Source organism: Neofelis nebulosa, chromosome 10 (assembly GCF_028018385.1).
Source record: "Neofelis nebulosa isolate mNeoNeb1 chromosome 10, mNeoNeb1.pri, whole genome shotgun sequence".
Classification (NCBI taxonomy): domain Eukaryota; kingdom Metazoa; phylum Chordata; class Mammalia; order Carnivora; family Felidae; genus Neofelis; species Neofelis nebulosa.
This window is the reverse complement of record NC_080791.1, coordinates 56,539,632-56,558,374: the sequence shown is the minus strand read 5'-3', so window position 1 is coordinate 56,558,374 and position 18,743 is coordinate 56,539,632. Positions and strand designations below refer to the sequence as shown.

General features: G+C 45.1%; 1 protein-coding gene across 1 annotated transcript in view; it reads right to left on the bottom strand.

Moving 5' to 3' along the window:
- MAP6 (microtubule associated protein 6) overlaps positions 1-16,545 on the bottom strand; it is a 76,117-nt gene extending 59,572 nt beyond the window's left edge. The window contains exon 1 of the mRNA XM_058690359.1: positions 14,886-16,545. Within this exon, the coding sequence (XP_058546342.1) occupies positions 14,886-15,796 (911 nt within the window). The 5' untranslated portion in view covers positions 15,797-16,545. The remainder of the gene's footprint in view (positions 1-14,885) is intronic.
- Positions 16,546-18,743: the final 2,198 nt, after the last annotated feature.

Below are 18,743 nucleotides of genomic sequence, written 5' to 3'. Positions count from 1 at the left end.
TTCAAAGGATAAAAAAAGGAAAGAGAAAGGGCTTTGAAGATTCCTTGGCCAAGGTGCCGGCAGATATTTAGGAGGGAACAAGAACGATATCAAAAGGATGCAACCACATCCTTGGCCGCGAGCTAACTCTCCAATGTCATCGGTGTTTCCCACCAGGGTTGTGCTCTCTCCTCTGCCCTGTGTTCTCTACTGCAACCCTCAGGACAGGGCGCTTTGGCATCTGCACTGGGGTCTTTAAGGGGATCTTGGAGTGTGGTTCCTTAGCGGCCCCGCCTGGAAAGACAAGACGCTAGAGGGGACTTGCCCAACCCCTTAATGACAGGCCAGGAAATGAAGCCAGGAGGAGGGGCTCCTGCGGGGTCACACAGAAGGCGGGGCAAGCATCAAGGCTCACCTTCATCTTCCAGGGCTCAGCTCAAACACCACTTCCTCAGATGACAGCTCCAAGTCCTGGTCTAGGTTAGGCCTGTCAGCTCCCATTAAACGCTCTCCTAGCACCTTGTACTGTCCCTGCCTACAATTCATCACAGCTGTATTTAATAATTCGCGATTGGCGTGCAGGCTTAGCTCCATATCTATCATTATACTGCTCACTCCATGGCGAACTGCATCTATCTCGTTCATAGCTGTAATCCAAGAACTTCGTTCGGAGCCTGTTCCCTGAGGGACTAATCTGTCTAAACCTGTGTGCATTCAGATTCCCCGCTCATTTTTGGTATTAATATTTAAAATTTCAACTGCAAAGACCTACTGATTTATAAAATATGTACATATCCATGCAACCTATGACATGTATAATATTGCCCCACTCTCTGGAGAAGGAAATTCTGGTTCAGAGACTTGAAACAACTTCACCAAGGTTACATAAATACTAAATGGAAAGGCTGGGATTCGAGCTGATGTGTATCTGATGCCAACACTTTTGGTTAATCCACTGCACCGTGGTTGTCAGGTCAGTAGCTGTGATTACTAATTTCCCTTATGTTCTTTACTTTTTCTTCAGAACTCCTTCCTCTTCTATCACCCCCAGCCTTGGTTGGTTAAAGACCTTTCTTGGTTAAAGGCATCCATGCTTCTGCCACTGCATCATCTCCTCCTGCCTCCTCTTTTCCATCCTCCTCATCCTCATCATCATTATCATCATCACATTTCCCCCTCCTATTGAAGTAGGAACAGACACAGAGTAAGTCAGAATGTGCCAAACCGTGGGCCTCACCGTCATATCCCCAGAGCCTAGCTTAGGGTTTTATTCATAGGAAGTCCTCAACAAATATGAATTGAATTGACTTGAATTGACTTGAATTGAATTGAATTGAATTGAATTCATTCATTAACAAAGTAATACTCTCTACCCAAATTCCTCCATCTAGATAGAGATTAAGGTAGCATTTATAAAGTACCATCTTCTCATGGTAGAGTTCTCTTCCATGCTTTTCCTAAGTGCTGAATCCTGAGCAAGTGAATTGTGCCCTCATGCACCTTTTAATCATACTTATTCCTTATCTATTTTTTTTAAAGCCTTGTTCCAGCTCCCAGGAGAACCCCACACAAAATTGTCATAGCAGCCACAGGCTGATATTACTTCACAATGGTGACTCTTGTACCTTGTATCCTTGGTTGCTACTAGATATGGGTTGGTTACCCATTATATATGAAGACAAAGAAACTCTCTCACACATACATCAGTGCCCCATTGCTTTTCAGTTGTAAGGAAACAAGAGAGTGACTATGTCACTTAGGAAGAATAAATAATGTGCTTAATAAGAAACAGTCAAACCAAGTATTCTCAGGCACTCTTTTCAGAAGGTTATTTGCTACTTAAATACAGAGTCTGAAACTTGGTAGCATGGTGTTCTGTCCTCAACAATATAGATCAGAGTTTGGCAAACTATTGTCCATGAGCCAAATCCAGCCCTTGACCTGATTCTGTTCAGCCATGAGCTAAGAATCATTTTTATAGATAAATATTTGCCATCAATATGATGAGAGGGAACACTAATTTTGAACCTCATTTCAGCAAATGTTATTCCCCTTAAAAACCTCATTCTTCTCATTAGTAGACCTATATGACAAAATACTGTATTCAATTATTATTATTATTATTATTATCATTATATTTTAAATTTCAACACTAAAACTTCTGGGAAATTTGTTCTCTCTCTTGTTATAAAACATATAAGGGCTGCCCAAGCCTAAAATATATATTATCTATCCCTTTATAGAAAGTTTGCCAGTTAATGCTCTAGACATTTCCAGATTCATCTCCTGCCATGTCACACCTCATCCTCAGAACACTTGTCGTATATGAATATATGTAGCTCCCCAAATTCATATCTCTCTCTCCATGACCCAGCTGTCCCTTCTGCCTGGAATGTGCCTCCTTTCTGCCTACCTGATTGTTTTGCCTACAAAATCAGACTGATCCTTTAAGGTCCAGCTCAGACGCTACCCTCCTTTCTGAAGTCTTTCCTGATCCTTCAAGTCAGACTCAGAAATACTCAGAAAATCTGTGACCTAAGAATTTCATGGTTCTCTTCCCAGAAATTCAGAATGTGTGCATACACAAGGCAAGAGGCAAAATTACCTCTTTGTATTAGCTGAGTGGTGCTCAAACCCGTCTGGGATAATGATGATGAGAATAGTTACCATTCATTGAGCACTTACTATGAGCTAGGTACTATGCTAAGTACTGTACATACATCACTCATTCATTTGTTCAATTAATTTCTATTAAGCATCTCCTAAATACCATGCACTAAGCTTGGTGCTGGGGGTGCAATGGTAAATGAGACAGATAAGAGAGTTACAGACTTAATGGAATATTTAGTCTTCCAACAACTTTGCAAGGTAGGTATTATTGGTTCTATTTCACCAATGAGGGAACAAAATCAGAGAATAGAGGTTAAGTAACTTGCCCAAAGTCATATAGTTAACAAGTGGTGAGTAGAATCTGAACAAAAGGCCCCCGATAAAGCTAGACATCTAAGAGGAGCTGAAAATTATTAGTAAGTATTTTACTCTTAAGTGGCCTTCTTTGTTATCTCATTGTTAAAGACCTTGAGGAAGGAATATATAGTTCCTAACCTCTTCCCTTCCCAATGGAACTAACTCTGGGCTTTTGACACAGTGCACAGGTACACCTCCTTCAGGAAGTGGTCCCTGATTCAGATTGAGTCAGACACCCCCCCTTTCCTCTATGTCCTCTCGTTATCTTGTGCATATTTCCACTATTGAACATACTACCAACACTATAACTTTCTTAATAGGTTTCTCTCACTAGACCAGGAAATTTTAGGACAGGTACTATGTGTAATTCACTTGTGTACCCAGGTCCTAATGTGGTGCTTGATAAGTGACAGATGTTTGCTGAGTGAATAAATGAAAGACTTTCATTGGTAGCCTACTCTATTCCATTCTCTCAGTGATAACAATAAACGTGGCCGGTGCTTACTGTGATAGGTGAGAGTGTTACCTCCCCCTCTCTTCATCACGACTCTCGAAGTGCAATTGTCTCCATTTTACGGATGAGAAAACTGAAGACTTTCTCAGTGTCACAAAGATTTTTAAGTTACACAGAAATGATTCAAACCCAGTTTTAGGGGCGCCTGGGTGGCTCAGTTGGTTAAGCATCTGACTTCGGCTCAGGTCATGATCTCACGGCTCGTGAGTTCAAGCCCTGTGTTGAACTCTGTCTGTGCTGACAGCTCAGAGCCTAGAGCCTGCTTTGGATTCTGTGTCTTCGGCTCTCTCTGCCCCTCCCCTGCTTGCACTCTGTCTCTCTCTCAAAAATAAATGAAGATTAAAAAAAAATATTTTAGGGGCACCTGGGTGGCTCAGTCGGTTAAGCGTCTGACTTCAGCTCCGGTCATGATCTCACAGTTCGTGAGTTCGAGCCCCGTGTTGGTTCTGTCTGTGCTGACCTCTTAGAGCCTGGAGCCTGCTTCAGATTCTGTGTCTCCCTCTCTCTCTGCCCCTCCCCCACTTGCATTCTGTCTCCCTCTCTCTCAAAAATAAATAAACATTACAAAATAAAAATAAATTAAAATAAAATAAAAAAACATTTATTAATTTTTTTTAAACCCAGTTTTAATGGTCAGCAAATCCTTCACAGGACACCAGGATGCTTCCCAGGACTCATCCCGCCATCCCATCCGTGAATCTTCCAACAGAAGTAACCAGCCCTTATTGTGACTCTAGAGAACTCTGGCCCCTGATTTGAAAGCTCAGCAGGCCCTGCCTGGTACTTTAGATACTTGCATCCATGTTACCTGCCTCACAAGATGGCAAGCTCCTGTGAGCGGGGACTGTGTGCTCCGCACATTAAATCCTAGCCCATAGATGCAGCCTTTTGCATGCTCTGAAGATGCCGCATTGAACTTGGAATAAAAATAATATTAAGCGCACTGCATTATGATAATGATAGTATGATCAAATAAATCCAACCTAATTCCCTGCTTTTACAGTATAAGCCTCTTTCACAATGGACTAAAAGCTCTGAAGGATAGGAGGGATTTAGAAGGAAGATGGGAGGAGGGCAAGAGAGAAAACCGAGCAGAATCCAGCCGTGGTTACATGTGGGGCTTGTCAAGGCCCAGCTCAGTCTGCGATTCGGCTAGATCAGCTGCTTGGACCCCCCCTGATTTTAATGTGTAACCAAAACTGAGAACCTCCAGGAAAAAGCATCAGGTGTGTGTGGGGAGCAGCGGGCAAAAATGCTGGAAACAGCAGATAGCTCGGATCCTTGAAGGCCTTGACTGCAGTCCGAGGTACTGGGCCTTGCCCTGGAGGGGAAGGGAATCCCCCTTACCCTAGTTTTCATCTTTAAAGAGAGAGAGATATTCACTTTAAAGTCATTGTGAAGTCTAAATAAAAAGATATGTTAAAGCAATTGGTGCTTAGGAGTAAGCACTCGGCAAATGAGGTCGAAATTCAATGATGTCTCTGTTCTCGCTAATGTGCTCCAACTTTGCTTTCTACCATTGTCTATCTTACATCTGCTACGATGGTTTAAGAGAACGGTTCTTACAGGCTAAGATGATTGTAAAAAGGCACTCCAGAATATGCCACAACATCAGCCGACTTTTTGAAGTCACTGTACAAAATAGACAGTGACCACAGGGAACAGCACAGTGGAGGAGGCGGTGTTTCCAGGAGGCACTTATGGTGGGTTTTGTGGCTTGGGGCCTGGGCCCAATTTTCCCACCAGAAGAGGTTATACCAGGCTTGGTCCTACAAAACCTCTTCGTTCAGCTTGGAAACAAATACACATCGACAATTGGCTGTGCTAGGACAGCGAGGATGGGGAAGAGTACTAGAGTGTTTTCTATACGTGTGGGATAGCTCCTGCAGGGGACACAGAGGCCAGAGGCAGGGGAGGTGGGAAGTTGGGACGGTGGTGGGGCCTATGCTCTCACTCTCAGATGGGGCGACACACAGACACCAATGGTCCATCCTTGACCGACTCTTCTCCTGCCTACACCTGCTGCATCAGTGCATGTTGGGCCCTGGCCTCAATATTCTCTTCTTCTCACCCTCTTTATTCCCCACCCACCCTGAAGTCTGTGGGTTTGATCCTCACAGCTCCAGGTCCAGAGCTTTTCCATTCTGCCTTTTCTCTTGAGCATCAAACCTAGATCTCCATTTTCGTGGTTTGTACTTTAAAAAAAAAAAAAAATTCTTTGTTGAGGTATAACAAACAAAAAATAAAGACCAAAAATCTTAATTGTTCGCATGTGTAGATACACATACCCAGCACCCAGATCAAGATATAGAACAATTCCAATATCTCAGATGTTCCCTTGTGCTCCTTCTCAACCTGTTACACAACCTACCCTCAGAGATCACCACTATTTTGACTTTCACCATCACTTCCTTTGACTGTGTTTGATATTCATACAAATGGAATCATTCAATAAGTGCACTTGTCTCTGTTCCTTTCATCCATCATTATGTCTGTGAGATATATCCTTATTATAGAGGATTGCAGTGATCTTACTTCTCATATAACACTGGTCCTCATCAGGGGCAAGTTTTCCCCCTGCAGGGGGCTATTGGCAATATCTGGAAGCATTTTGATTATCACAACTTAGCAAGGGTGAGGGTGCAGTGGGGAATGCTACTGCACGGAGTGGATAGAGGCCAGGGATGCTACAATGCACAGGATAGCTCCTCACAACAAAGAATTATCTGGTCCAAAATATCATTAGTGCCAAGACTAAGAAACTCTGTGTTTGGTTTCCTATAGCTGCTAAATTGAATTACCACAAACTGAATGGCTGAAAACAATGCAAATGTATTATCTTTTCTTTAAGTTTATTTATTTATTTTGAGAGAGAGAGAGAGAGAGAGAGAGAGAGGCAGAAAGAGAGGGAGAGAGAGAATCCCAAGCAGGCTCCATGCTGTCAGCATCGAGCCCAATGCAGGATTCGATCTCACAAACCAGGAGATCATGACCTGAGCCAAAATCAAGGTGGATGTTTAACCAACTGAGCCACCCAAGTGCCCCCAAATGTATTATCTTATAGTTCTAAATTAAAAAGTCTGTAATGGGTCTCACTGGAAAAGATCAAGGTATCAGCAGAAGCAAGGTGTTCCTTCTGAAGCCTCCAGGACAGAATCCATCTTGCTGCCTTTTCCAGACAAAGTCTGTGTCTTTTAACAGCCTAAAAACCTAAAGGCACACAAGTGGGTACTAAGCTCTGACAGGGAAGTAATAGTACCATTTCTGAAGGGCTCCTATAAAGATTCTAGGAGAAAATTTATCTAAGATTTCTAGCAGCCTGCTAGGCACATAGTAGTCACTCAATTAGCTACTATTATTATTTCTAATGGTGAAAACTAGCATCTTTAGTAAACATCAAGAGAATTTTTTGGGAGCACAAGCTGGTGCAGCCACTCTGGAAAACAGTATGGAGGTTCCTCAAAAAACTAAAAATAGAACTACCCTATGACCCAGCAATTGCACTACTGGGCATTTATCCACGGGATACAGGTGTGCTGTTTTGAAGGGACACATGCACCCCGATGTTTATAGCAGCACTATCAACAATAGCCAAAGTATGGAAACAGCCCAAATGTCCATCGATGGATGAATGGATAAAGAAGATGTGGTATACATATACAATGGAGTATTACTCGGCAATCAAAAAGAATGAAATCTTGCCATTTGCAACTACATATATGGAACTGGAGGGTATTATGCTAAGTGAAATTAGTCAGTCAGAGAAAGACAAAAATCATATGACTTCACTTCTATGAGGACTTTTAAGAGACAAAACAGATGAACATAAGGGAAGAGAAACAAAAATAATATAAAAACAGGGAGGGGGACAAAACAGAAGAGACTCTGAAATATGGAGAACAAACTGAGGGTTACTAGAGGGGTTGTGGGAGAGGGGATGGGCTAAATGGGTAAGGGGCATTAAGGAATCTACTCCTGAAATCATTGTTGCACTATATTCTAACTCATTTGGATGTAAATTTTAAAACATAAAAAATAAAATTTAAAAAAACCCAAAAAAAAACAAAAAAAAAGAGAATTTTTAGTTTGTTGGTTGAGGTCAACAATTTTCTTCATTTAGTAGAGAATTAGAAGCTCACCTGTTAGCATTTATACAACCGATAGAACTTGTAAAGCCAAAGTTGCATTGATTATAGACATGGCTATAATCTTATGGACAATTTATTTTAATCTTAGTGAACATTGACTGGAATATTTCAGTTTTGCATCTGGGAAATTGAGTGATTCTTAGTGATTATAGATTTAGATTTAGAACTATCACTGGCTTGACTTTTTTTTTTTTTTTAACATTCATATATGCCATATTTTTCCCCCTAGGAGAGCAACCAAGAATTGCCTGTATCTTATCTCCTCTCCTCTTTGTGGGTTAGTCTCAGTCAACATTATAGCTCTGAGAGTTAACTGCACAGGATCAACCAGTGATCTAGTAAAATGCTTTGTACACAGTAATTCCTCAGTAAAAATTTCCAAATAGGCATAAGGCATTGCTGAGTTAGGTACTCAATGTGGTTTCTGTGGTAAGTTTCTATTCTGGTCCCCTCTGATTACTCCTTCTTTGTCTTTTTCATGGTTATTCCTTCTGCTGTCAGTACTTTACCCACCTCCACACCCAATCCCGCCAAATTCTTATATCCTTCAGGGCTCCATTCTCTGATGGCTAATTTTCTATACTCCCTCTTTGGAGATGATATAAATATGTATGCAAACATTCCAAATTAAAAAAAAGCAGACCAAATTCAGCATCATAAAATACATTTTTATACAAGTAGAATTTATCTCAGGAATGCAAAGATGGTTCAATATCAGAACAATCTATTAACAGATTCAAAAAGAAAATCATCTCAGCTGATGCAGAAAAACCATTCAACAAAATTCAGTACCCATCCACATTTTTAGAAACCCTTAGTAAACTACGATAAAGAGAAATTTCTTAACCTGATATGAAGCTATCTCATAAAAACACAGAGCAAACCTCACGCTTAACAATAAAACTTTAGAAGCATTTCCACATCTCAAGACAAAGATGCCTGTTTTCACCTACTATCAAAACCACACCCTGTCTCCTCACCAATGTAGCAGTACACACACACACACACACACACACACACACACACCACACAACACATAAATATTGGAAAGGAAGACAATAAATTGGTATTTGCTAAAAACATACATTATCTCCACAGATAGTCCAAGAAGTCCGAGAGGGTCTACAGACAAAACTAATTACAGAGTGTGATAAGGTTGCTGAATACAAGATCAACATCCAAAAATTAATACATATGAAGAATAAAAAATTAGAAAATGTAATAAAATATATAAATAAAATATAATCTTCATAATAGAAAGAATAATTTAAAATATCTTTGACAGGGGCGCCTGGGTGGCTCAGTTGGTTAAGCGACCGACTTTGGCTCAGGTCATGATCTCGCAGTTTGTGAGTTCAAGCCCCCGTGTCGGGCTCTGTTGCTGACAGCTCAGAGCCTGGAGCCTACTTCAGATTCTATTTCTCCCCCTCTCTCTACCCCTCCCCTGCTCATGTTCTGTGTCTCTCTGTCTCTCAATAATAAATAAACATTAAAAAAAATTTTTAATATCTTTGACAAAAAGAAAAGATGTTGGTGTGGCATTAACTCAGAACAACAGAATAGAACAGAGATCTCAGAAATATATCCAAGCATAAGGGACCTTTATATGATAGGGGAGATTCATGGAGATATTAGTGATGAAAAGTTGAACTTAAAAAGGATATTGGGATTGGGGCGCCTGGGTGGCGCAGTCGGTTAAGCGTCCGACTTCAGCCAGGTCACGATCTCGCGGTCCGTGAGTTCGAGCCCCGCGTCGGGCTCTGGGCTGATGGCTCGGAGCCTGGAGCCTGTTTCCGATTCTGTGTCTCCCTCTCTCTCTGCCCCTCCCCCGTTCATGCTCTGTCTCTCTCTGTCCCAAAAATAAATAAAAAACGTTGAAAAAAAAATTAAAAAAAAAAAAAAAAGGATATTGGGATAAATGAGTTTCCGTATGGGAAAAAAGAAAATTGGAACCCTACCTCATTCCATACATAAAGTTAAAATCCAGTTATATTGTTAAAGACTTAAATATAGAACAATAAAACTTAAAAATGTGTGTGTGAGACACTTGTGGAGAAAATTACAAACTGTAAATGAAGGACATAAAAGACTTAAATAAATGGCAAGCAACACCATGTTTGTATATGAGAAAGCTAGTAATTTAAAGGCAGCAAATGTCTGCAAGCAATATTTTCCCAAGTAAAGCTTGAAGTTCAGCTGTATCAAAATTAGGTGATACTAGACTGCTTACTGTATACTGCTTTTGGTACTGTATACTGCTTACTAGACTGTTAAACTGTAGTTTCTTAGGCTCTACTTTAAACCTAATGAATCAGTATGTCTGAGGATGAGGCCCAGGAATCTGCATTTTAGGAAATTTGCCAGATCATTCTTTGGTACACTAAATTTTGAGAACCCTTGCCTTTGGGAAGTAGGTCATGACCTGAATTACACATTAGAATCACCTGGGACCATTTTTAAACTATTCAGATGCCCAAGCCACACCCCAGACCAATTAAATCGGCATTTCTGGGCAAGGCACCTGTGCATCAGCATTTTTTAAGCTCTCCAGTGATGCCAATGTGCAGTCAAGGTTGAGGACCACTGCCCTGGTCCTCAGGGTGAAGGTACATCAGGTCTGTTCAGTTTGCTGCCTGTCCTCATTTGAACATTTACTTCTAGTGCTAACCTAGTAGAGATTGGATTTTATCCTGATCAAGGCAGGTACAACTCCTTACATAAAGGTTTTAACTTATTCATTTGGTATCCCCAGCCCTCTATCTGATACATAGCAGGGGCTTGGTGGTCATTTTTTTTTTGAAATAAATCCAACTAAATAAAGCTGAATGAAATGAATCAATGTGTAGATGGAAAAAATGTTCACCAAACTCTAAATATTCTACTGGATTCAGCAAATCTGCATGGCACCTAGACACAGTGTTACACTGTGAGAGGTAGAGAGGTGAACCAAATACAGCCCTTCTCTCCAAGTGTTTGTGATCTGGTGGAAGGGGCAGATATGGAAAACAGCATCTTATAATCAAGCAGACAATGAGAAGTGTGCAAAGTATAAAAAGGGAATACAAGAAAAATTAGTTCTGAACGGCAAAGCCTAGAAGGTCTCCTTAAAGATTCAGCATCTGAGGTTGGCCTCGAAGTATTGCTGAGACTTACCCAGGAAGAAATTAGGGAAATGGGCAATTGCCCTAGAAGCGCAGGGCAGTTCTGCCAGCGGGAGCCACGTCAGACGGGCCTTTCTCTAACCTTCATGGGAGACTGTAGGGCAGATACTAAAGGTTCCTTTTCTTTCTGACTTCCTTGTTGCTACTCTCATTTGTCAAATACTTTGCCTCTGGTTTATTAATTCTACCTCCTGGTGCCTCAGCTGATTTCCTCCAGGAAAAGTTTCTCATTAGCATTTCTATGGGGAGCACCTGCCACCCCATCTATCCCTATTAACTGATGTCGAGGGCAATGGGGTTGACTGAGAGGGGAATTTTAATCCCCTCCTCATGACTCATCTCTTTTCTAATTGAGAATGCTAGGTCTAAAGTCACAAACGGCTGCCTCGTGAAGTCCATCCTTAATATTAAAAATGATAACAGAGGCATGCTTTCCCGATTTTATAATATCATCTATGTCATATGAGTGTACTAAAGACTAATCAACTTCTTGATTGTGAATAATGAACGACATCTGAGATAGCACTTAATGCAAAAATCCCAGGCTAGTGTGGATAGGTTATGAATTAGATGAACTAGTTGAATTCAGAAGTTTCCTCAAAATCATAGCGTCAAAGACATATGATGTTATCTACTAACTGAATAGTGTAGGAGAAAACCAGTTAGTATGTATATGACTCTGCGTGCTGAATATATATTTTACATTATACACCAGAATGGTAAGCTGATGGATTATGTGTCTTTTCTCTATTTAAGCAAACTGCTCGCATTCATGTCATGTGACAGATGTCACTTGGAAAGCCCATGAGATGAACTTGTCACCATGGTGTAAGCCACCATGATTTATGTAGAGTGGCAGAAGAAAAGGGTTTGTAAATCAAATTATCTCTGAAATGGAACCCAACTTGGCTTCTAATAAGGCAATGTAAGACTCATCTCTGCCAGCCATGGGGCGTACTTAAATTCAGGAGATATTAGGAATCATAGCAAGGAAAAGAACATGAGGCCATAGGGAAGGAATATCAATGTTCCAGATAAGCCTACAATTTCCAGGCATCTTTTTTCTCTGTGGTATATCTGATTAATTGATTATCTTATTTCTTCATATCTACTTTCACCCAAAGTGCATTTATCTATGACTGGTCAATTTTTCTTCTGAAACAAAAAAACAATGTTAAATTTCACATCAAATCTGTCATGCACTTAAATTGCCCATTAAGGAAATTGATGTCTCTTAGCAACACTCATTCTCTTAATGCTTCAAAACCCTCCTGATTATACAGCAAAATGGAACTGCTGGCCCAAAAGTCACATGCATAATTAAATTTTACAGAAGACCCAAATGAGAAAAATAATTTTTTTGAGGTGCTTAGAGATTTTTTTTGATAGGTTGGTGGAGTTCTGATAGTCACTAAAATAATCATTCTCACCAGCTGCAAGAGCACAGCCTTCCCCCATTCAATCCCATCACTTGCAGTATATTTCTAAGTATTTTTTTAATGTTTATTTATTTTAGAGAGAGAGACAGAGTGAGAGCGGGGGAGGAGCAGAGAGAGAGAGGGAGACACAGAACTCAAAGCAGGCTCCAGGCTCTGAGCTGTCAGCACAGAGCCCGATGTGGGGCTCGAACTCACGAATGGCGAAATCGTGACCTGGGCCAAAGTCGGACGCTTAACCGACTGAGCCGCCCAGGCAGCCCTGAGTATATTTCTAACTGTAAAGCCTGCCATGTTTGCTGTACAGGTATGGTAGGGTTTTGTGGGGAAGAGGCCAGATGGAACAAAGGTACAGACCAAAATATTTGGAGGGTTGTATCTGAAGGGTAGGTCATTCCCTGACTGTCTAGCCAATAATCCATGAACAAAGCGAGTCCGACTACCTTGGAAACATAAACTGAGGAGGATCACCAAAGGAGATTTGAGAATTTGGGATCTCTCTTGATTGGCCTTGACTCCGTGGAGGTGAGGAGGGGTAGTTCCTCTGAGGAAGCGAGGTGGGTGTTAAAGTTCCACCCACCTCAGGGTAGTAGGATGGGAGTAGGAAGATGAGGAGACCAGATCCAAAATCTGTGATGTCGGGCCAATCGCAGGGCTCTCGGGGAATGAAGCGGGGCCCGCCTGGTAAACAAGAAAGCCAGGACAGAGTCGCAATACTACATCTTGGCTTTGTTGTTTATGTTCCTTGTCTATTTGCTCCCTTCCTTTCTTTTGGACCGTCTCTTGGTAGTAGCATGAAGAAATTGTGAAAATTCCACTCCTGATGGCTAGGAGCCAAGGAAAACAATCTTGCCTGACCGAAGCCATGAAAAAAAAAAAAAGTAGTGCACTCCTGGGGGACCACTGTGGTCGTGATAACAATAAACCAAGAGAGAAATGCCAAGTGGGAGGTGGAATTCAGGAAGATGGATTAGGAGCCAAATATTAGCTGCCCCCTCTCATTGGAGAATGCTTTCCAGAGTCAAAATCTGGGAGGGAGAGGACTTTTGTCTAAAAAGGAAGGATATCTATCTATACTATGCTTCGCTCAGCATATGAGGGAGTGGTTGTTACGTTCATTGGAGAAAGACATCAGTCCGACATGAGGCTACATATAGTGTCTTGGCAAAAGGTACTAACTCTGCAGTCTCCCCAACCACAGTCTCCTGCAGGAAGGAGGCAACTGGCTGTGGCATTGATGAAGGACCCCATAAGCCACATTTTGAACACCGCTAGCTCATTTACTCATCATGCACATCTGTTTCCCCAGAGACCCTACAGCCCAATATTACATGTTCAGAGTCAAATGTGATCTGTTAGCTTCTTGATCTGGGTTAAAACATTAGGGCAGGATGGAGAACTAAGCACTCACAAATACATATTATTGGATATATGAAGGGTGAGAAAGCAAGTTGGAAGGGCTGAGGCTGCAGCCGAAGGAGAATTCTAGAAGGATGGAGAGAGGGAGAGGGTATGAGAGACGGAGGGAGGGAGGGAGAGAGGCAGAAAGACACACACACACACACACACACACACACGCGCGCGTGCACACACACACACACACACACACAGAGGGAAAATGGATAGGCCCTTTCTTGGAGGCATTCATTTACAGGGAATTTAAATGTGCTAAAGAAGGGCTTCTCAGTGGTAGCAGAACGAGCAACACAACTGGAGAAGATAAAGGGAAAGGAGAAAGGAAATACATCAACAGGGGAAAAGGCTGGAGGTACCTAGAAAGTGGAAATCAGGATAACGAGGCGTCATGCACAGGTTGTAATGGAACTAAGACATTGATTTCACCTACGATGTGCCAGGCATAATTCTCCTCCTCAGCATCTCATGTAATACTCACCATGTCTAGTGCGGTACCAGGCATATAGTAGGCGCTCAAAAATATGTCGAATATTAATGTTTAATAAATGAACAAGCAATTCTAAGAGAACAGTCTATCATCAATCGCATCTTACAAGAACCGGAGGCCCAGAAAGGTAAAGAAATGTGCTCGGTGTGTCACAGCTACTAAGAGGAGGAAGGAATCTGACTTCAAAAGCCTGATGTAGAAGGAGGAGGGTGATTTCCAAGAGCCCTGCCGGGATTCTGGAAAAGGGTGTGGTGCTTGGATGTCTCCCGGGGACTGAGAGAGGGAGGGAAGAATGAAAGGCCAAGTGGACTGGGCTACGGAGGAGGGGAACTGGGCATTTGGAAAGAGTTCTTCTTCTAGGAGGATGGGGCCCTGCGGGAAGGCACCAAGGCCAGCGGGCAGCAGCTCAGCCAGCAAGGGGCAGCATCCAGGCGAATGCAGCTGGTGAGGTGGGTGGGGCAGAAGGGCACAACCTGTGAAGAAACAGCAAAGGGTCTCTGTTGAGCAGGCAGGGATCTGAGGTGGGGGGAAAAGTGGCTAAAGTGGTATAGGGAAAGACTGGGCAGGCCGGGATGGATAGCGCTAACAGCCTTCCCATAAGAAAGCAGAAAGAAGCCAGCCCTGGAAGGGTGTCTGGGATGCGGCTGGGGCGAGGGTGTGGTCTGGAAGGGGAGGGGCTGCGTGTGCGGCCTGCGATGCAGAGACCGAGCCTCCGCCTGGCAGCTTTCGGGAAAGGGTAAGGGTGTCTTGTCGCCTACGCCGAGGCCCGCGTCTCACCTGTAGGAGCTGCTCACCGCGCTCGCCACCTCCTCGCGGATTTGCCTGTTGAGGGCGTCCGCCGCTGCACGGCCCTTGCCACCCTCAGGGACCGCGGCCTGGACCTGGGCCTGGGCTGCGGGCAGCGGCGTCTGCTCCGGCCCCTGCCCCTCGGCGCGACGCAGCATCCAGGCGGGCCCGGGCTTCCTGCGTGTGTCGCGCTCATCGGCACCGGAGGGCTTTCCGGCTGCGAGGCCACCCGCTCCGCCAGGGGTCGCCTCCTGCTCCTGGGCCTCGGCGGCGGCCTGCGCGGGCCAGCGCTCCTGGCTCTGCGGCCGGCGCTTGGACGCCCCGAGAATTGGCACCGAAGCCTGGGAGGTCGCGGGGATCTGCACGGGCTTGGGAATCCACGGGTGGTCTCCGCGGCGCGGCAGCGGCCAGGCGCGGAAGTCCTTCTGGTACTGGGTCTCGCGCTCGAAGGGCGCGTCGGAAGGCTGGTACTCGCTGCGCGGCCGGCAGCTCGGCTCGGGCCGCTGCACCTTCCAGGCGCGGTAGTCCTGACGCATCACCGAGTCCGCGGGGCCCGCGCTGGAGGCGGAGCCGGAGGCCGGGCCGGGGCCGGGCCCGCTCCGGCCGGGGGCAGCCGCCGCCTCGCGTTCGCCGCTAGGCCCCGGCGCCGGCCCCGTTGCCCGGGCAACTGCATCCAACTCTCCCTGGGCCGGCTGCGTCTCTATGGCGACCGCCCGCGCCGAGGGGGGTGCGTGCGCCGGCTGCGCCTGCTGCTGCGGCGGCGGCGGCTGCGGCGGGGCGCTCGGGGCCTCGGTGGCCTCCGAGTACTTGGTGAAAACCAGCGGCACAGCGATGTCCGCCTTGTCCAGCTGGTTCCAGAAGCGGGCGATGCAGCAGGCCCGCGTGATGCACGGCCACGCCATGATGCTAGCTGCAAAGCTGGCCCTCCCTCTTTCTTTTTTGTGGTTCTAAAGCAAGTCTCTAATCTTACTTCAGTCCCTTGGCCCTCGACCAGTCGCTAATCTGGTTCCCACTGTTTTTCCCTCGGTGGCCTGAGCTACCTCGGTCTCCTCCCTCGGAGAGCACCCAGGAAGGTCAAGCTATCACTGAGATAAAGTCCATAAAGTCCCCCGATTACCGTCTGCAAACGCCTCCGGGAGCCGCCTGCAAAGGTCTTGGGAGAGCTGTCGGCTGTGGGCACCGATGGTTGAGACACAAGGCGTTCCCGAGTCCCCGGGCGAGGGCGTCTGGGTCGCGCCCCTCCCTGCTGTGGCGGCGGCGCGCAGACCCCGGCCAAGCGAGGCGACGCGAGGCGAGGTGGCTGCGGGCTTAAGCCATGGCGTAGAGGAAAGGCCGAGGAGTGTGGCTTTCGGGTCCACGAACGAGGCTCTATTTTCCTACTCCGAGGCGTCCCGTCGCAGCCGGCCACCTAGCAGGCAGGGCTCGGAGGCGATCACCTCCAGCGGAGACCAAGCATTGCTGCAGCAGCTGCTCCCAATGATGCTGCAGCCACGGCCGCTGCCGTCTCTGCTGCAGGGAAGCGGCCCCACCCTTATCTACGGCTCGGCAGGGGGAACCAGGAAAGATGATGAGAGAAAGCGCGCTGCAGAAAAAAATCACCTGCTGTCGTCAGCGCGCGCTGCTGGGAGCTCGCCCTCGCTCTTTCCCCTCCCCCCTCGGCTCTGGCAGCTCCTCCCTCCTCAGCTCCTAGGCAACAGCAGAATCTGGGGCCTAGGTGGGTTCTAGTCCCAGCCTGGTGACTGACATGCTGTCCTCATGCCGGTCGCCTCCCCTCCGGGAGCCTGAGGCTCCTCTTTTGTAAAATAGGGCCAATCGCGGAGGTGGGGGGGATTGGTTTTTAAAATATGAAGGATATCCCTAGTGAAATGTCTGTCCCAGAATAGACGCTTTTTAAAGAGAAAGCTGGCGTTATTGGCCAGTTACTAGGCGGGATTGGCTAGTAACTCGGTTTGGCTGACTCCTGATCCAAGCACTTGCTAGTCATGCACAAACCTTGTTCAGATGTGTGGGGATGTGAGTCCCCAGGCTGGTGGTGCGGTAGCCGTTCCTTTTTTAGAGGTCCTTTAGGGGAAAGGTGTCTTAGAGCTGCCCAAGAGCTACCAGCCCCTATTCAGCCCAGGGGCCACACTGGGGAGAGACATGGAAAAGAACATTCCTGGAAGGGACCTAAGTGTGGAGATTGGGGGCAGAAAGGAAACAAGGGGACAGACTCCTAGGGCAGGGTGGGTCCTGATGCAAAGGGACATTCTGGCATGTTCCTGACCCCTGGCTTTTGCTCTTCCTCTACCTAAGAGGCACGGTAGATCTTGGAGTTAGTCAGGCTTGATTAAGCTCTGACACTTACTATCCGTGTCACTTGGGCAAGTTGGATCATCCCTGGGCCTCAGTAGCTTCATTTATAGAATGGAGGAAATGATAGTTACCTCCAAGTGATTTGCTGAAGATAGTTAAGGTCTCAGAGTGGAAGCTTTGAGTCAAATCAAATCCACAGTGATTCAAATTCTGGCTTTTACATTCCTTAGCTGTACGGCCATGGACATATCACTGCACCTTTATGGTCTTTTATCTGTGAACAGGGGTACCAATTCTGAACTTGCAAGATTGTTGTGAGAATTAAAATGAGATATATATATATATATATATATATATATATATATATATACACTCAGCACAGAGCCTTATGTAGGGCTCCATCCCATGACTGTGAGATCATGACCTGAGCCAAAATCAAGAGTTGGACACTTAACCGACTGAGCAACCTGGACATCCCTAAAATGAGATATTGCACTAAAAATGCTTACCACAACATCTGGCATACAGCAATGGCTCAGTGAGTGGTAGCTATTGGTAGTCAAAGGACCCACCCAGGAAACCCTAGGTGGAGCTTCCCAAGCAGGCCAGCCACTTGGACATCTTCTCCAGGAAGACCTCTTGTTTTTCTAAGTACTTTGGCCTCTTCTTCATGGCCCCCCATTTATGTCTCCTATACTGTGTTCTACTGTCTATCCCTAGCAACATTCACTGGCCTTCGTCTCTGCTTCTCTCCAAGATAGGTAGAGTTTTCAGCATCAAGTAAGCTGGGGCATTGGTGTTTCTGGGGAAGGAAGTCACTTATGTGTTTAGATTGGGAACTGACTGCAAAACGCAGCTGGTGTGTGTGTGTTTTAACCTTAGAATCAAACAGGATGAGAAGACAACTCTGATTAATCAATTACCTGTTGAACTTCCTCCTACTTGGGTCTTTGTCTTTTTATGATTTGATTTGAGTTCCGCAAATAATATGGTGCCTGGCACTGTTTTCCAGTCATTAGGAAATACATTTCTATAAACAACATAATCTGGTCTGACCCCCAGTTCTGCAGAACTCCCTGGGATTTGGTGCGTGTCTTTCCAATAATGATTTTCAAAGGGATTGGAAACTGGCAGGGGCTACTGAGAGTCATTGAGACTTTACCCTGCTTTCATTTAACAAGTCTAGTCTCCTGATGTCCACTCTGTGCCTTGGGCATTGTGGAACACAAACGAATTCTAGCTCCGAGGGAGCCCTCAATTAGAGGGGTGTGTTATGGGAGGACTGGGAGACAGACAAAATAAATAATTAGCAAGCAGTATGGTCAGCGTAACAGAGGTTCATTCTTAAAGTGCTGAATGTATGACTAAGGAGAGATGAGTAGAAGCTCTCCTATCAGTATTGTAAGTAAGAGTATTCCAGGCAACTTCATCGTCAATATCACCTTCCACCTTCATTCATTTGGATTTTTAAACCACATTCAATGGTACAACTTTCTTGAACCATCCAGTACCTGATAGGATAGATGAATCTAATGGTTACCTGTTTCTGTTGCTTGC